This window comes from Staurois parvus, unplaced genomic scaffold (assembly GCF_062004578.1).
Source record: "Staurois parvus isolate SC_StPar_1 unplaced genomic scaffold, SC_StPar_1.0 ptg001780l, whole genome shotgun sequence".
Lineage (NCBI taxonomy): Eukaryota > Metazoa > Chordata > Amphibia > Anura > Ranidae > Staurois > Staurois parvus.
The window spans coordinates 489,412-508,534 of record NW_028319576.1 but is presented as its reverse complement, the minus strand read 5'-3'; the positions used below and the strand labels follow the sequence as shown (position 1 = coordinate 508,534).

The 19,123-nt window shown below is 38.6% G+C and overlaps 1 protein-coding gene across 1 annotated transcript in view; it reads left to right on the top strand.

The window, feature by feature from the left end:
• Positions 1 to 293: 293 nt before the first annotated feature.
• TRIP11 (thyroid hormone receptor interactor 11) overlaps positions 294 to 19,123 on the top strand; it is a gene marked incomplete at its 5' end in the record, with an annotated part of 72,984 nt that continues 54,154 nt past the window's right edge. Inside the window, 3 exons of the mRNA XM_089663830.1 lie at positions 294 to 487; positions 1,039 to 1,202; positions 16,420 to 16,523. Of these exons, the coding sequence (XP_089519956.1) occupies positions 294 to 487; positions 1,039 to 1,202; positions 16,420 to 16,523 (462 nt within the window). The remainder of the gene's footprint in view (positions 488 to 1,038; positions 1,203 to 16,419; positions 16,524 to 19,123) is intronic.

Below are 19,123 nucleotides of genomic sequence, written 5' to 3'. Positions count from 1 at the left end.
GAAAGCGTCGGGACTGGAAGGGGGGGAGCATCGGGACTGGAAGGGGGGGAAAGCGTCGGGACTGGAAGGGGGGGAAAGCGTCGGGACTGGAAGGGGGGGAAAGCGTCGGGACTGGAAGGGGGGGAGAGCGTCGGGACTGGAAGGGGGGGGGAGCGTCGGGACTGGAAGGGGGGGAAAGCGTCCGGACTGGAAGGGGGGGAAGCGTCGGGACTGGAAGGGGGGGGGAGCGTCAGGACTGGAAGGGGGGGAAAGCGTCTGGACTGGAAGGGGTTAATCGGTATGAAATCCCTCAGGTCCAGCATCTACGAGACAAAGAACAGCGCCTCAAGCAGGAACTGGACCGGCTGCGCAATCACCTGCTGGAAATGGAGGACTCCTACACCCGCGAGGCTGTGGCCGCTGAGGATCGGGAGAAGGAACTCCGAAAGAAAGTGGCAATCTTAGAAGAGAGGCTTTTATCTTCCTCCACAGCAGTGGAGACAGCCAGGTACCGGAGTCTGTGGAAGGGACAATATTTGGGTGGTTCATAGAACCGGTGATCTCTAAGGCCGGCCATACACTATACAATTTTCTGTACAATTTTCTGCCCAATTTCCTTTAGATTTACCTTCTACTATGTAGTCCAAGAGCCTGCCTGATTGGATACAATTGAAAGTGATGTTAGGTTTGACCTCATATTATATGGTTTTTGGTAAATCTAAACCAAAAATCTCCAGGAAAAAAGTATAGTGTATGGCCAGCCTAATGCTGGCCATAGACGAGTCGAAAATCGGCCGATTTTTTTTTTTTTTGGCGAAAAAATCAGCCGATTTTCGACTCGTCTATGGCCGGCATTAGGCTGGCCGTACACTATACAATTTTCTGCCCAATTTCCGCCCAATTTCCTTTAGATTTACCTTCAACTATGTAGTGCAAGAGCTGGCCTAATTGGATACAATCGAAAGTGTTATTATATGGATTTTGGTAAATCTAAACCAAAAATCTTAAGAAAATTGTTTAATGTATGGCCGGCCTTAACTGGCTGTTTTGTTGGTTTAGTCACCAGGCTACGATACAGGTGGAGTCTCTACAAGAGCAGCTCAGTATGGTGTCCCGTCAGAGAGATGAGGTTTCACAGCAACTGATCATGTCCCAAGAGCAAGTCAAACAATACGCGTTATCGCTGACCAACCTGCAGATGGTGCTAGAGCAGTTCCAGCAAGGTAAGGCGGTTCAGGTGGAGCTAAAAATCCCGGAGGGACCCAGGAATTCGGGGATCGTTGGGTTATTTTACTACTTGGAGAAGGGTTTGGACGCTGGCAAACAGCTTGTGGGCCAGACCCAGCATGACCTCTCCTACTGCCAACATGCCTTCACTTTTTTTTTTTGCTAGTGACCTTGGAAGATGGACGTCTCGTCAGCTCTGCTGAGAGAAATCGAACTTTTCTCTTGCTAGCTATTTTTTCTTCATTCCAGATCACCTTTCTTCAGTCAAGGCTCCATTACAAGGTGCTAAGCTGGTGTATATTTGCAGCTACTCCAGTCAGCGTTTTCCTCGGTTTACGAATGCCACAGTTAATGTAATTTTCGGTTTACGAATTTCTTTACAATTTTTTTTTCACAATACGAAGTGTACGCCGATTTTTAAATGCAATTGCCGTTTTTTTTTTAATTTTTTTATGCACTATAGCTCACAGAACTTTCTGTCACTTTCCCTGGAGCTAAAGGAAACTTTGTTTCTTCTAAGAAACTAAAAAGGAAACTTTGTTTTTTCTAAGAATCTAAAAAGGAAACTTTGTTTCTTCTAAGAAACTAAAAAGGAAACTTTGTTTCTTCTAAGAAACTAAAAAGGAAACTTTGTTTCTTCTTAGAAACTAATAGGAAACATTGTTTCTTTTAACTGGGGGAAATAAACTGAAAGGAAACTTTTTCTTCTAAGAAACTAAAAGGAAACTTTTTCTTCTAAGAAACTAACAGGAAACATTGTTTCTTTTAACTCGGGGAAATAAACTAAAAGGAAACTTTTTCTTTCTTTTAGCTGGGGGAAGTTCTTTTAGCTGGGACCATATTCAATATATATATATATATATATATATATATATATATATATACAGTCAGGTCCATAAATATTGGGACATGGACACAATTCTAACATTTTTGGCTCTATACACCACCACAATGGATTTGAAATGAAACTAACAAGATGTGCTTTAACTGCAGACTGTCAGCTTTAATTTGAGGGTATTTACATCCAAATCAGGTGAACGGTGTAGGAATTACAACAGTTTGCATAGGTGCCTCCCACTTGTTAAGGCACCAAAAGTAATGGGACAGAATAAATATTATAAATCAAACTTTCACTTTTTAATACTTGGTTGCAAATCCTTTGCAGTCAATTACAGCCTGAAGCCTGGAACGCATAGACATCACCAGACGCTGGGTTTCATCCCTGGTGATGCTCTGCCAGGCCTCTACTGCAACTGTCTTCAGTTCCTGCTTGTTCTTGGAGCATTTTCCCTTCAGTTTTGTCTTCAGCAAGTGAAATGCTCAATCGGATTCAGGTCAGGTGATGGACTTGGCCATTGCAGAACATTCCACTTCTTTGGTTGCTTTTGCAGTCTGCTTTGGGTCATTGTCCATCTGCACTGTGAAGCGTCCAATGAGTTGTGAAGGATTTGGCTGAATATGAGCCAATAATATTCCCGAAACACTTCAGAATTCATCCGGCTGCTCTTGTCAGCAGTCACATCATCAATAAATACAAGAGAACCAGTTCCATTGGCAGCCATACATGCCCACGCCATGACACTACCACCACCATGCTTCACTGATGAGGTGGTATGCTTAGGATCATGAGCAGTTCCTTTCCTTCTCCATACTCTTCTCTTCCCATCACTCTGGTACAAGTTGATGTCGGTCTCATCTGTCCATAGGATGTTGTTCCAGAACTGTGAAGGCTTTTTTACATGTCGTTTGGCAAACTCTAATCTGGCCTTCCTGTTTTTGAGGCTCACCAATGGTTTCCATCTTGTGGTGAACCCTCTGTATTCACTCTGGTGAAGTCTTCTCTTGATTGGTGACTTTGACACACATACACCTACCTCCTGGAGAGTGTTCTTGATCTGGCCAACTGTTGTGAAGGGTAATGAATGGAAATATCCTCCTGCGCTTGGTATGGGTGAGTCCCTATCCTAACAGCTGCTATCACTCTGCCTTAACCAATAAGTGATAAAATATCAAACACAAAAATAGTGAAGCGCTAGAATGAATCCCTAAATACGCACACAGTGCATATAATATTAAATGAAAACCATACCTCATAAATAAAATATATCCGTGACATAAAAAAATATATATCAATAGAAAACCAAATATATAAAGAAAATCTTTGTCTTGCCCCTAAATTATTTCTTCAAATCAAACATTAATAGAAAATCCATAATAATGCGAATAAATAGTGATAAAAAAAAAATATATATATATAAAAAACTGTGTTAATTAACATATATATATATATGTGATAATTCCAATAATAAATGTGACAATAAAAAATATGAATAGTGAATCTCAATCAAATATACGTGATTGATGTTAAAAAACCATATATTAAACTATTACATATAAAAGAATCCACTGAAACTTGTGATGTTTAAATATAAAAAAGTGTCCATAAATGAACAATCACAGTCCATGCAATACGGTGAAAACGACACTCAGTGTTCTTCACTTCTAGTGCTCAAAACAAGAAAGGGAAGAAATCCTCCAATGGCAGCAATGCCTGCTCACCTCCCCAACTCGACCCGCAAAGGGCCACAAGGCTATAACTCTCCTCCAGGTAATCCTTTGCTTCCAAGCAGCTCAGTAAGGAATCACAGGACCTCCTCTCCACCTCCTCTCAAACGTCATATAGGACACAAACAGAGCTTCCCATAGTGCAATACCATTTATTTAAAGACACTCCATATAGCAAACTGTTTCCACTCACATGCGTTTTGTTAGTAAAATGCAGTCCTCCTCATTCCCTGGGTGCATTCACATGTAGATAGGGAAACCAATATGGTCGCTGTGCTCGGACATCCGTCCCCACGTGACCGGAAATGATGTGTCTCTGGGCTGGGAAAAACGTTCCGACGCGTTGCGTCACGTGCGTCGTGACTTCATCAGGGTACCGCCCCCCAGTGCCAGAATGTGTTTATATAGGGAATGGTCAAATTACCATTCCCAATAGGAGGGCGGGCTCCCGGCGGCCATTTTACCGGAGCCCATGAACCCGACCCAACTCGTGGGGGATAATCTAATCATACCTTCTCCCCTAGTAGCCGGATGAAATCTCTACTATGGTATATATACCTTTGGGCAAAATACACTACATTAATATAAATAATACATGATGTTTATTTAAATAACATTAAAAAACTTACATATTAATCCACTTCATTTAGAAAAAACATCTCCTTACTAATATCTAAAAAACGGGGACAGGGGAAAACACTAAATATATACATATGCCATCACTGTATATATTATAAAAATCTACTATGGGAAAAACCCAAAATAGGAGTGTATATATATATATATATATACATACACACACCTTACACTCATTTAATACCTCAAAACTAAATAATTTTATTATAAAAAATCTAAATATATATATTAAAATAGAAAATTAAAAAAATTAAAAAATAATTAAAACCATATATCTATATAGAAAGAACGGGCCATCCATATCTACTCTATCTTCTCACTGAGAAACTTAGAAAAAAAGAGAACACATTATTGATCTATAACGATCAAAGGGATCCTATAACGGTTTTATTACCATATAGGCATATATAATGTACCCATATATAATTAATAATAATAGTAATCATGTGAATATACCCATGGTCCGAGTTCACAAGAAACTTTCATGACTTTATTATAAATACCGAAAAAACTAAAAACGATCTCTCTAGCATACTAAATAACCTAACTTATATAAACACAGTCATATTCCAAAATAATCTTTGAATAGCCACTAATATACACTTCATGGCTACTTCCTAAGAAATACTAAAATAATTAAAAGTCACTAATAAAACAATTTAAATCAAAATCCACATTTAATCCATAAGGCACTTGCGTATGCATAATATAGATCCATCGGGATTCTGCTTGGCTCAAAGATTTAATCTTACTTCCTCCCCTCCAATGTTTTGTATATTTCTGAATCCCCCAAAATTTTAAACCCGATGGATCCTTATTATGTTGTTTCAGGAAATGTTTTGACACACTATGTTTCGGGAAACCATTTTTTATATTCTGTACATGTTCCCTAATACGTTTCCAGAGTGGTCTCTTTGTCCTTCCTATATACTGTAGGCCGCAATCGCATTCTAAACCATAAACGACCCCCTCTGTACGGCATGAAATAAAATCCTTAATCTCAAATTCAGTTTCATCAAAATTACATTTGAAAGTTTTCCGTTTAACATTATTTCTTTTCGTTTCCCTGCATGCATAACATTGTTTGCATGGAAAAAAGCCAGTATGGTCAAGAAACGTCCCTTTTTTCTTTTTATTAGGTGGATCCAACACACTCTTCACTAACTTCATCCTTAATGTTGGTGCCCTTCTATACACAAATTTAGGACAGTTACCCAACACCGGGTTTAACAAAGGATCTGATTTCAAGATTGGCCAATATTTAGTATATATTTTTTCAATTTTCTTATAATGAACATTGTAATCCAGAATTATGGCCATCTGACTATCAAATCCATCACTCTTCTTTTTGTCTATTATCAATGACTCTCTCTCCATTTTGCCAACTTCCTTTATACTTTTTTCTAATGCTTGTTTTGAATAGCCTTTCTTCAAAAATTTATATTCCATCATTTCTGCTTGTTTCATATATTCCTCCTCATTTGAACAATTTCTCTTCAATCTAACCAGTTGACCCTTTGGTATGTTGTATAGCCATGGAGGAAAATGACAGCTATCAGTTGGTATAAAACCATTCCTGTCTACCTCTTTGAAAAAAGTCTTGGTAATAACCTTACCACCTTCATTTTTAATATTTAAATCTAGAAAATTGACTTCATGACTATCATAGGTCCAAGAAAAATGTATATTTTTATTATTAATATTCATTCTGTTCAGAAAACCTAATAATGCCTCATTATTACCTTTCCAGATGATGATCACATCATCAATATACCTGGAGTATAGCATAAGTTCCTCAGGGGTCTGCTTATAAACAGCCTCTTCCTCCCAGTGGGCCATATATAGATTGGCCACACTAGGGGCGAATTTGGCCCCCATTGCTACTCCCTTCACTTGTTGGAAAAAGGTCTTATCATGCCAAAAATAATTATGTTGGAGGCCAAATTCTAAACATTTCAATATGTACTTTCTTTGAGGCCACCCAATATTCGAATATTCTCTAAGCCCCCATGTGACTGCCTCCACTGCTCCATCGTGGTCGATAATTGTATACAGGGAGGTCACGTCAGCACTTGCTAGAATGATCTCTGAATTGAACTCCATTTTATTTAATTGTTGAATTAAGTGCTTCGTATCTCGTAAATAGGCTTTAGTTTTCTGAACTACTGGCTGTAGATAAAAATCAACATATTGGCCTAATCTGGCCAGGACTGATTGTATCCCGTTCACAATCGGTCTCCCTGGAGGTTCTTTTAAGTTCTTATGTATTTTGGGAATCGTATAAATTATAGGTATCCGACAAACTTCTGGTATCAAATATTTTGCCTCCTTTTTGTTCAGGAAATTCTTTTTCTCTCCTTCCTGTACAAGCTTAACCAAATTTTTCTTATAAGACAATGTCGGATCTTTGGAAATAACTTTATATGTGGTGGTGTCAGACAATTGTTTATTTAAATCCTGTAAATAATACTCCTTTGACAAAATTACAATGCCACCACCTTTGTCTGCTGGTCTTATTACAATATTATCTCTTTTCGAGAGTCTATTGATTCCTGTTTGTATACCGATATTAGTTACCACTTTAGGAATTTTTAATTTGTCCAGATCATAGTTAACCATACGCTTAAAAACTTCTATGTGGTGATTACTGGATAACTGGGGGTTAAAAAGTGACCTATTTTTAAAATGACTGTGTATAATATTACTACTAGAACAATTCCCTATATTGCTTTTAGCCCTTGGTAGTCCTAAAAAATACTTTTTAATATTTAACTTACGAATAAATTTTTGGGTATCCACATATATGTCAAACTTATTAGCTGCTTTAGGTGGTGCATACTTCAAACCTTTGTCTAAAGCCATTATCTCCTCTTTAGTCAAATCACATCCACTTAAATTGAACACTCCCTCCCCTATTGTTCTCTTTTTCTTTTGCTGTTTCCGCCCTGCCCTGCACCCTCTCCTCTTGGGGGGCTTTTCCACCTTACTCCCTCCGGGCTCCTGTCTCTGTCTAAAAAATCTCTCTGAGGGAATTCATTCCTGAGTACCTCATATCTATTATACGTATTAAACGTATCTCTCGGACTTCTTCCTCCTCCATTAGGTGGATACCATCTCTCTTGTGGGTAAAATCTCGGGCTTCTTTCTGAGTGGTAATTGTACATTTTATTTGGATAGTACTCAGGTCTAGGCGGACCATAGTATTCCGGTCTTTGATAATTATTTGGATTATTCCACTGAGGATATGGTCTCCAACCATTACCTCCATTTTTACCTTTGGGTTTCTTAAAAGAAGGTCCCCCGTTTTTTGGTTGTTGCCTCCATCCATTATGGGGAGTATGGTATGAAGGACCATAATAATTGGCCTTTTGCTCGTTATTATTCCTAGGCACTTTTGGTGGTATTGGGAGGGATCTATTTGTATCTATCTTTTGTTCTTTAACCGGAGTGGTATTATTGGATACAGTCTCTGTCTCTACTGGGGAGTTCTGCCATTTAAAAACTTGTTCCTTTTTAAAATCATTAAAATCTCTCTGATATTTCTTTGTTTTTCTGTATTTTATCTCTTGATCAAGTTTCTCTAAGTCTTTATTTAACCTTTTATTATATGGTTCTAAATCAACAGAATCCTTCATGGGTTCCAACTTCTGTTTAATTTCTCCCATTTGGGATTCTAAATTCCTTAATTTCCTCTGTTTCCTTTTAAGTAGAAATTTCAAAAGCTCTAAACCTTTCTCATGGAAGAACTCGAACCATTCCTCAGTTGCTTCCGTATCATCTAACCCATCACAGATGGGTATATCCCACCTGAACCCATACCAAGCGCAGGAGGATATTTCCATTCATTATCTTTTAGTAACTATCTAACCTCTTGCAGCCAGTATGGAGATATTCCGGTTTGTGGAAAATCGGACTATTAATGTTGATGAATTGTTTAACCATACCGAACATGCCCTTAATAACGATTTAGACACTATGTACAGGAAATTAGGACACCTAATGGAAAAGAAGTTGTCTGTGTGGTGGGATATGACCACCTTTGATAAATACCTCAAAGATAGATTAGTGCCGAGGAGGTTCAGGTGGGATATACCCATCTGTGATGGGTTAGATGATACGGAAGCAACTGAGGAATGGTTCGAGTTCTTCCATGAGAAAGGTTTAGAGCTTTTGAAATTTCTACTTAAAAGGAAACAGAGGAAATTAAGGAATTTAGAATCCCAAATGGGAGAAATTAAACAGAAGTTGGAACCCATGAAGGATTCTGTTGATTTAGAACCATATAATAAAAGGTTAAATAAAGACTTAGAGAAACTTGATCAAGAGATAAAATACAGAAAAACAAAGAAATATCAGAGAGATTTTAATGATTTTAAAAAGGAACAAGTTTTTAAATGGCAGAACTCCCCAGTAGAGACAGAGACTGTATCCAATAATACCACTCCGGTTAAAGAACAAAAGATAGATACAAATAGATCCCTCCCAATACCACCAAAAGTGCCTAGGAATAATAACGAGCAAAAGGCCAATTATTATGGTCCTTCATACCATACTCCCCATAATGGATGGAGGCAACAACCAAAATACGGGGGACCTTCTTTTAAGAAACCCAAAGGTAAAAATGGAGGTAATGGTTGGAGACCATATCCTCAGTGGAATAATCCAAATAATTATCAAAGACCGGAATACTATGGTCCGCCTAGACCTGAGTACTATCCAAATAAAATGTACAATTACCACTCAGAAAGAAGCCCGAGATTTTACCCACAAGAGAGATGGTATCCACCTAATGGAGGAGGAAGAAGTCCGAGAGATACGTTTAATACGTATAATAGATATGAGGTACTCAGGAATGAATTCCCTCAGAGAGATTTTTTAGACAGAGACAGGAGCCCGGAGGGAGTAAGGTGGAAAAGCCCCCCAAGAGGAGAGGGTGCAGGGCAGGGCGGAAACAGCAAAAGAAAAAGAGAACAATAGGGGAGGGAGTGTTCAATTTAAGTGGATGTGATTTGACTAAAGAGGAGATAATGGCTTTAGACAAAGGTTTGAAGTATGCACCACCTAAAGCAGCTAATAAGTTTGACATATATGTGGATACCCAAAAATTTATTCGTAAGTTAAATATTAAAAAGTATTTTTTAGGACTACCAGGGGCTAAAAGCAATATAGGGAATTGTTCTAGTAGTAATATTATACACAGTCATTTTAAAAATAGGTCACTTTTTAACCCCCAGTTATCCAGTAATCACCACATAGAAGTTTTTAAGCGTATGGTTAACTATGATCTGGACAAATTAAAAATTCCTAAAGTGGTAACTAATATCGGTATACAAACAGGAATCAATAGACTCTCGAAAAGAGATAATATTGTAATAAGACCAGCAGACAAAGGTGGTGGCATTGTAATTTTGTCAAAGGAGTATTATTTACAGGATTTAAATAAACAATTGTCTGACACCACCACATATAAAGTTATTTCCAAAGATCCGACATTGTCTTATAAGAAAAATTTGGTTAAGCTTGTACAGGAAGGAGAGAAAAAGAATTTCCTGAACAAAAAGGAGGCAAAATATTTGATACCAGAAGTTTGTCGGATACCTATAATTTATACGATTCCCAAAATACATAAGAACTTAAAAGAACCTCCAGGGAGACCGATTGTGAACGGGATACAATCAGTCCTGGCCAGATTAGGCCAATATGTTGATTTTTATCTACAGCCAGTAGTTCAGAAAACTAAAGCCTATTTACGAGATACGAAGCACTTAATTCAACAATTAAATAAAATGGAGTTCAATTCAGAGATCATTCTAGCAAGTGCTGACGTGACCTTCCTGTATACAATTATCGACCACGATGGAGCAGTGGAGGCAGTCACATGGGGGCTTAGAGAATATTCGAATATTGGGTGGCCTCAAAGAAAGTACATATTGAAATGTTTAGAATTTGGCCTCCAACATAATTATTTTTGGCATGATAAGACCTTTTTCCAACAAGTGAAGGGAGTAGCAATGGGGGCCAAATTCGCCCCTAGTGTGGCCAATCTATATATGGCCCACTGGGAGGAAGAGGCTGTTTATAAGCAGACCCCTGAGGAACTTATGCTATACTCCAGGTATATTGATGATGTGATCATCATCTGGAAAGGTAATAATGAGGCATTATTAGGTTTTCTGAACAGAATGAATATTAATAATAAAAATATACATTTTTCTTGGACCTATGATAGTCATGAAGTCAATTTTCTAGATTTAAATATTAAAAATGAAGGTGGTAAGGTTATTACCAAGACTTTTTTCAAAGAGGTAGACAGGAATGGTTTTATACCAACTGATAGCTGTCATTTTCCTCCATGGCTATACAACATACCAAAGGGTCAACTGGTTAGATTGAAGAGAAATTGTTCAAATGAGGAGGAATATATGAAACAAGCAGAAATGATGGAATATAAATTTTTGAAGAAAGGCTATTCAAAACAAGCATTAGAAAAAAGTATAAAGGAAGTTGGCAAAATGGAGAGAGAGTCATTGATAATAGACAAAAAGAAGAGTGATGGATTTGATAGTCAGATGGCCATAATTCTGGATTACAATGTTCATTATAAGAAAATTGAAAAAATATATACTAAATATTGGCCAATCTTGAAATCAGATCCTTTGTTAAACCCGGTGTTGGGTAACTGTCCTAAATTTGTGTATAGAAGGGCACCAACATTAAGGATGAAGTTAGTGAAGAGTGTGTTGGATCCACCTAATAAAAAGAAAAAAGGGACGTTTCTTGACCATACTGGCTTTTTTCCATGCAAACAATGTTATGCATGCAGGGAAACGAAAAGAAATAATGTTAAACGGAAAACTTTCAAATGTAATTTTGATGAAACTGAATTTGAGATTAAGGATTTTATTTCATGCCGTACAGAGGGGGTCGTTTATGGTTTAGAATGCGATTGCGGCCTACAGTATATAGGAAGGACAAAGAGACCACTCTGGAAACGTATTAGGGAACATGTACAGAATATAAAAAATGGTTTCCCGAAACATAGTGTGTCAAAACATTTCCTGAAACAACATAATAAGGATCCATCGGGTTTAAAATTTTGGGGGATTCAGAAATATACAAAACATTGGAGGGGAGGAAGTAAGATTAAATCTTTGAGCCAAGCAGAATCCCGATGGATCTATATTATGCATACGCAAGTGCCTTATGGATTAAATGTGGATTTTGATTTAAATTGTTTTATTAGTGACTTTTAATTATTTTAGTATTTCTTAGGAAGTAGCCATGAAGTGTATATTAGTGGCTATTCAAAGATTATTTTGGAATATGACTGTGTTTATATAAGTTAGGTTATTTAGTATGCTAGAGAGATCGTTTTTAGTTTTTTCGGTATTTATAATAAAGTCATGAAAGTTTCTTGTGAACTCGGACCATGGGTATATTCACATGATTACTATTATTATTAATTATATATGGGTACATTATATATGCCTATATGGTAATAAAACCGTTATAGGATCCCTTTGATCGTTATAGATCAATAATGTGTTCTCTTTTTTTCTAAGTTTCTCAGTGAGAAGATAGAGTAGATATGGATGGCCCGTTCTTTCTATATAGATATATGGTTTTAATTATTTTTTAATTTTTTTAATTTTCCATTTTAATATATATATTTAGATTTTTTATAATAAAATTATTTAGTTTTGAGGTATTAAATGAGTGTAAGGTGTGTGTATGTATATATATATATATATATACACTCCTATTTTGGGTTTTTCCCATAGTAGATTTTTATAATATATACAGTGATGGCATATGTATATATTTAGTGTTTTCCCCTGTCCCCGTTTTTTAGATATTAGTAAGGAGATGTTTTTTCTAAATGAAGTGGATTAATATGTAAGTTTTTTAATGTTATTTAAATAAACATCATGTATTATTTATATTAATGTAGTGTATTTTGCCCAAAGGTATATATACCATAGTAGAGATTTCATCCGGCTACTAGGGGAGAAGGTATGATTAGATTATCCCCCACGAGTTGGGTCGGGTTCATGGGCTCCGGTAAAATGGCCGCCGGGAGCCCGCCCTCCTATTGGGAATGGTAATTTGACCATTCCCTATATAAACACATTCTGGCACTGGGGGGCGGTACCCTGATGAAGTCACGACGCACGTGACGCAACGCGTCGGAACGTTTTTCCCAGCCCAGAGACACATCATTTCCGGTCACGTGGGGACGGATGTCCGAGCACAGCGACCATATTGGTTTCCCTATCTACATGTGAATGCACCCAGGGAATGAGGAGGACTGCATTTTACTAACAAAACGCATGTGAGTGGAAACAGTTTGCTATATGGAGTGTCTTTAAATAAATGGTATTACACTATGGGAAGCTCTGTTTGTGTCCTATATGACGTTTGAGAGGAGGTGGAGAGGAGGTCCTGTGATTCCTTACTGAGCTGCTTGGAAGCAAAGGATTACCTGGAGGAGAGTTATAGCCTTGTGGCCCTTTGCGGGTCGAGTTGGGGAGGTGAGCAGGCATTGCTGCCATTGGAGGATTTCTTCCCTTTCTTGTTTTGAGCACTAGAAGTGAAGAACACTGAGTGTCGTTTTCACCGTATTGCATGGACTGTGATTGTTCATTTATGGACACTTTTTTATATTTAAACATCACAAGTTTCAGTGGATTCTTTTATATGTAATAGTTTAATATATGGTTTTTTAACATCAATCACGTATATTTGATTGAGATTCACTATTCATATTTTTTATTGTCACATTTATTATTGGAATTATCACATATATATATATATATGTTAATTAACACAGTTTTTTATATATATATATTTTTTTTTTTATCACTATTTATTCGCATTATTATGGATTTTCTATTAATGTTTGATTTGAAGAAATAATTTAGGGGCAAGACAAAGATTTTCTTTATATATTTGGTTTTCTATTGATATATATTTTTTTATGTCACGGATATATTTTATTTATGAGGTATGGTTTTCATTTAATATTATATGCACTGTGTGCGTATTTAGGGATTCATTCTAGCGCTTCACTATTTTTGTGTTTGTTGTGAAGGGTGTTTTCTTCACCAGGGAAAGAATTCTTCGGTCATCCACCACAGTTGTTTTCCATGGTCTTCCGGGTCTTTTGGTGTTGCTGAGCTCACCGGTGCGTTCCTTCTTTTTAAGAATGTTCCAAAGAGTTGTTTTGGCCACGCCTAATGTTTTTGCTATCTCTCTGATGGGTTTGTTTTGTTTTTTTCAGCCTAATGATGGCTTCACTGATAGTGACAGCTCTTTGGATCTCATCTTGAGAGTTGACAGCAACAGATTCCAAATGCAAATAGCACACTTGAAATGAACTCTGGACCTTTTATCTGCTCATTGTAATTGGGATAATGAGGGAATAACACACACCTGGCCATGGAAAAGCTGAGAAGCCAATTGTCCCATTTCTTTTGATCTCTTAACAAGTGGGAGGCACATATGCAAACTGTTGTAATTCCTACACCATTCACCTGATTTGGATGTAAATACCCTCAAATTATGCTGACAGTCTGCAGTTAAAGCACATCTTGTTCATTTCATTTCAAATCCATTGTGGTGGTGTATAGAGCCAAAAATGTTAGAATTGTGTCCATGTCCCAATATTTATGGACCTGACTGTATATATATAAAATCCTGCATGCTGAAATGTGTTTTTTATACAACATATATGAAAAGTATTTTTAAAAATATATACTTTTTAAATATATTCTTCAGATTTTTTTTTCTTAACATATAAAAGTCATTTTAACATATATTTTTACATATATTTGTAAATGCATTCCAAACGTGTAGATTAAATGTATTTTTAAAGACATAATAAAAATACATTTCAACATACAGTGTGTATATATATATATATAGTATTTCAGATATATGTGTCAATATATTTGGGGAGAATATTTTTAAAATATATTACAAATATATTTTCCTTCCATGTGGGTTTTTCACACCCGTTACTCCCAAGCCTTATCCAGGAAAGTGTTTGATGGGAATATAGACGTTATTCATCTGTAGGGAGGAGAAAACTCTCTGCATCCTAATTCTAAGACCCCAGGCCAGAGCTGAATCCTGCCTTATAGGGGGTTTGGCCATCACCACAGGACTGACCCAAAGACATGCTTTACGTTTTTTAGGTTGCGCCTAATGTCCTGCTACTGAAGGTGACGGCATCAAACCCTTCCGTGCCTAAGCTGTGTGCTTCAACAAACGATGGAGGAATACATGTTTTGTCAGATACAGTTGGGTTATACTGTCTTCTACAGGAGGATTGGACTCTGGCAAATACAAAATGTGTGTCCCAACCCAGTATAACCCTTCCTGCTCCCAGCATGCCTCAGCTTTGAGGGAAAGCAGTTCCAAAAGAATGATCCTAAACCGCAGGAAGTACCTGCATCCCTCAATGAACAGAAAGTATAATAAATCACATTTCAATCCCTCCACTGGCCTCCACTCAGTGTCCTCCACCCCTCTCTGCCAATCCCTCCACTGGCCTCCACTCAGTGTCCTCCACCCCTCTCTGCCAATCCCTCCACTGGCCTCCACCCCTCTCTGCTAATCCCTCCACTGGCCTCCACTCAGTGTCCTCCACCCCCTCTGCCAATCCCTCCACTGGCCTCCACTCAGTGTCCTCCACCCCTCTCTGCCAATCCCTCCACTGACCTCCATTCAGTGTCCTCCACCCCCTCTTCCAATCCCTCCACTGGCCTCCACTCAGTGTCCTCCACCCCTCTCTGCCAATCCCTCCACTGACCTCCACTCAGTATCCTCCACCCCTCTCTGCCAATCCCTCCACTGGCCTCCACTCAGTGTCCTCCACCCCCCCTGCCAATCCCTCCACTGGCCTCCATTCAGTGTCCTCCACCCCTCTCTGCCAATCCCTCCACTGGCCTCCATTCAGTGTCCTCCACCCCTCTCTGCCAATCCCTCCACTGGCCTCCACTCAGTGTCCTCCACCCCTCTCTGCCAATCCCTCCACTGGCTTCCTGTTGCCTAACGGATAAAATTCAAAACATTAACAATAACATATAAAGCCATTTATAACTCCGCCCCAAATTACATCACCGATCTTGTCTCCAAATATCACCCAAACCGTCCTCTCCGCTCCTCGCAAGACCTCCTACTCTCTAGCTCCCTTGTCTCCTCCTCCCATGCTCGTCTCCAGGACTTTTCCAGAGCTTCCCCCATCCTCTGGAACTCTCTACCCCAATTTATCAGACTATCGCCTACTCTGCTCACTTTTAGGCGATCTCTGAAAACCGATCTCTTCAGGGAAGCCTATCCTGCCCTCAAGCTAATAATGGAATCTTCTATTCCTCCCACCAGTCCATCCCCCACAGTTACTACCTTTTGTACCACTAGCCCCTCCCTCCTAGATTGTAAGCTCCCAGGATCAGGGCCCTCCTATCCCTCTTGTATTGAACTGTATTGTTGCTGTATTGTCTCCCGTTATATTGTACAGCGCTGAGCAAACTGTTGGCGCCATAAATCCTGTATAATAATAATAATAATATATAAATCCTGTATAATAATAATATATAAATCCTGTATAATAATAATAATATATAAATCCTGTATAATAATAATAATATATAAATCCTGTGTAATAATAATATATAAATCCTGTATAATAATAATAATATATAAATCCTGTATAATAATAATAAATCCTGTATAATAATAATAATATATAAATCCTGTATAATAATAATAATATATAAATCCTGTATAATAATAATAATAATAATAATAATAAATCCTGTATAATAATAATAATAAATCCTGTATAATAATAATAATATATAAATCCTGTATAATAATAATAATAATATATAAATCCTGTATAATAATAATATATAAATCCTGTATAATAATAATATATAAATCCTGTATAATAATAATAATCACATTTTCTCTGAGTTGTGAATAAGATGTTCTGTATTCCCTCCACAGAGGAGAAGGCCATGTACTCTGCAGAGCTGGACAGACACAGGAGACAGAACACAGAGCTGAGGCAGAAGGTGGAAATACTGGAAGATAAAGCATTGTATCTGCAGGTAGGAGGATTGTGAGATTTCAGTCAGTGAAAAATGACACAAGGCCATTGAACCGGCAAACCAGACTTTTTTTTTTTTTTTTTTTTTACAAAAAAAGAAAAAGTTTTTCGGTAAAAAAAAAAAACACGCTAAAAACTACAACCGCGGGAAAACACTGCTAAACGCTAATACAAAAACAGTAAAAAAAAGCTCAAAAACTCACGTTTTGGACACAGTGGAACACCAATCGTCGGACGGGACTTCTGTGCGAGGTCCCGATCATGTGATCACTGATTGGCCAATCAAAACTCCATGATGTAAAGCCGAACTCCATGTATGACGTTTATGACATAGATGCATTGGTCCAGCTTTGAAAAATGCAAGCATGCAATATAAGTTAGTGCAGCTCTAAAATTATAATTCCAATCAAAGAAATAAATTAAAAAATATATAAGACAATAAGCTGGTAATAAAAGTTCAGTATAAATGAGCGTCTGTGTGACTCTAAGGTGCCAGGTGACTGGTTAAATTCAGTGGTGGTGCTCCGTGAAAAATGGCAGAATTACGCACTCACCAGATGCGCAATAGTTATACGCATTAAGTATCGCATCCAGGGTTTCCTCATCAGATATGGGTCTGGTCAGGGTTAAGGTGGTCCTCCCTCAGGGTAGTAGTCAGCAAATGCCCAGTAACAAATTACTCGGATCCAGTGAACCAGAGGTCCCTTTAAGGCAGTGGTTCTCAACCTTCCTAATGCCGCGACCCTTTAATACAGTTCCTCATGTTGTGGTGACCCCCAACCAGGGGGCAATAGGGGATCATGGGGCCCCTGTGTCCTTGCCCAAACTCAAGCCTATGAAAAAGGTACCAGGGGTATCTCATGGGGCCCCCTACTGACCCCGGGCCCTCGGGCAGTGCTCGAGTTTCCAAATGGTCAGTCCACCCCTGCCTCCAACCATAAAATTATTTACCCAGTAATTATAATTCATGAAGTGTCGTTTTACCTCCAATACTTCTGCTTTCTACACAGCAGCTGCTTTCTACACAGTAGCTGCTCTTTACACATTGGAAATATGTGTTTTCTGATGGTCTTAGGTGACCCCTTTTGAAAGGGTTGTTCGACCCCCAAAGGGGTCGCGACCCACAGGTTGAGAACCACTGCTTTAAGGGATAGGTAGAAGAGGCTGCCTGCTTACAGGATAACTTCCTTCTCCGGAGAAGACTGATGGATAGGCAGCTGGATCACAAAAAACGGGCTCTCAGGAGATACCAGCACTGAGCCAACGACTGCCCCACATGCCTCTTATGTGACGCTTTTTCCTCCCTGAGGGAGGACCACCTTAACCCTGACCAGACCCATATCTGATGAGGAAACCCTGGATGTGATACTTAATGCGTATAACTATTGCGCATCTGGTGAGTGCGTAATTCTGCCATTTCTCACGGAGCACCACCACTGAGTTTAACCAGTCACCTGGCACCTTAGAGTCACACAGACGGTCATTTATACTGAACATTTATTACCAGTTTATCGTGTTTTATATATTTTTTTTAATTTATTTCTTTGATTGGAATTAAAATTTTAGCGCTGCACTAACTTATCTATTCTATTGTAAGGTCTACGTTGGTTGCCTTGAGTGCTTAGCTGCTGATTGGATAGCGCTCACTTTTACTATTTTACTATAAGCATGCAATATAATCTATCTGTGGGACCTCTGTGTCAGAGGGAGTCACCACTACTACAGTTTTCTCTGCTGTCTTCTGGGTCTTGTGCCTGCTGCATAGTAACCTCAGACGCTTCGCTTGGCATTTTTCTCAATGAATGCAAAGCATTCCCTGATGAGACAAGGTGGTGACATCACTACCTTTTTGAACCAATGCTAAAGTTCTTCCCCCTCTCACTGGCTCATTTAGGCTCTGTGATGGTCACCACCTGCAGAGGGAGGAGGCGCAGTGCTCAACGGTCTGCAGTCACATGACTCCCTACAAATGTATAAAATCATGGCATTTGGCGTTCAATTTTTAGTGATATTGTCTTTTAGGCTTGGTTCACACCTGCGCGGGTGGTGCCGCTGCGGATCCGCACGAGGACTGCAAACCTGCAGGCGGGTGCCATTAGTTCTAATGGCACGCCACCTGCATTGGAAAACACAGCCGTACTGGGAACCTCGGCTGCATTTTCAGAAGAAGTGCAGGGACTTCTTCCCTGCGTGTCACGGGGCGCGGGAGTCCATTCATATGTATGGGTTCTCGTGCCCACGCAAAACGTGTCCAGGTGTTAGGTGCTGTAGGAATTTTTTTTACATTTTTTAATTTATTTTTTAATGCGTTGCCTTACCGTTTACTTTAATTGCAGAATGAATTAAGAAACAGCAGATGCTATAACATAAATCCTCAAAGAAACAAAATTGTGTAGTCCAAACCCTATAAGTCCAAAATTAAAAATAGTCAATCAAATTCTTCTAAAATAATGTCGTGTTTAAAGAAATCCCTTATGATTAAGTCGATGACGAACGCGTCATGGGGAAGTGACGTCAACGCGCACACGATGACCGGAAGCTGACCGGCGGCCATCTTGGATGTGGGAAAGATCATCTAATTCCCCCTGGACACTTCCTGGT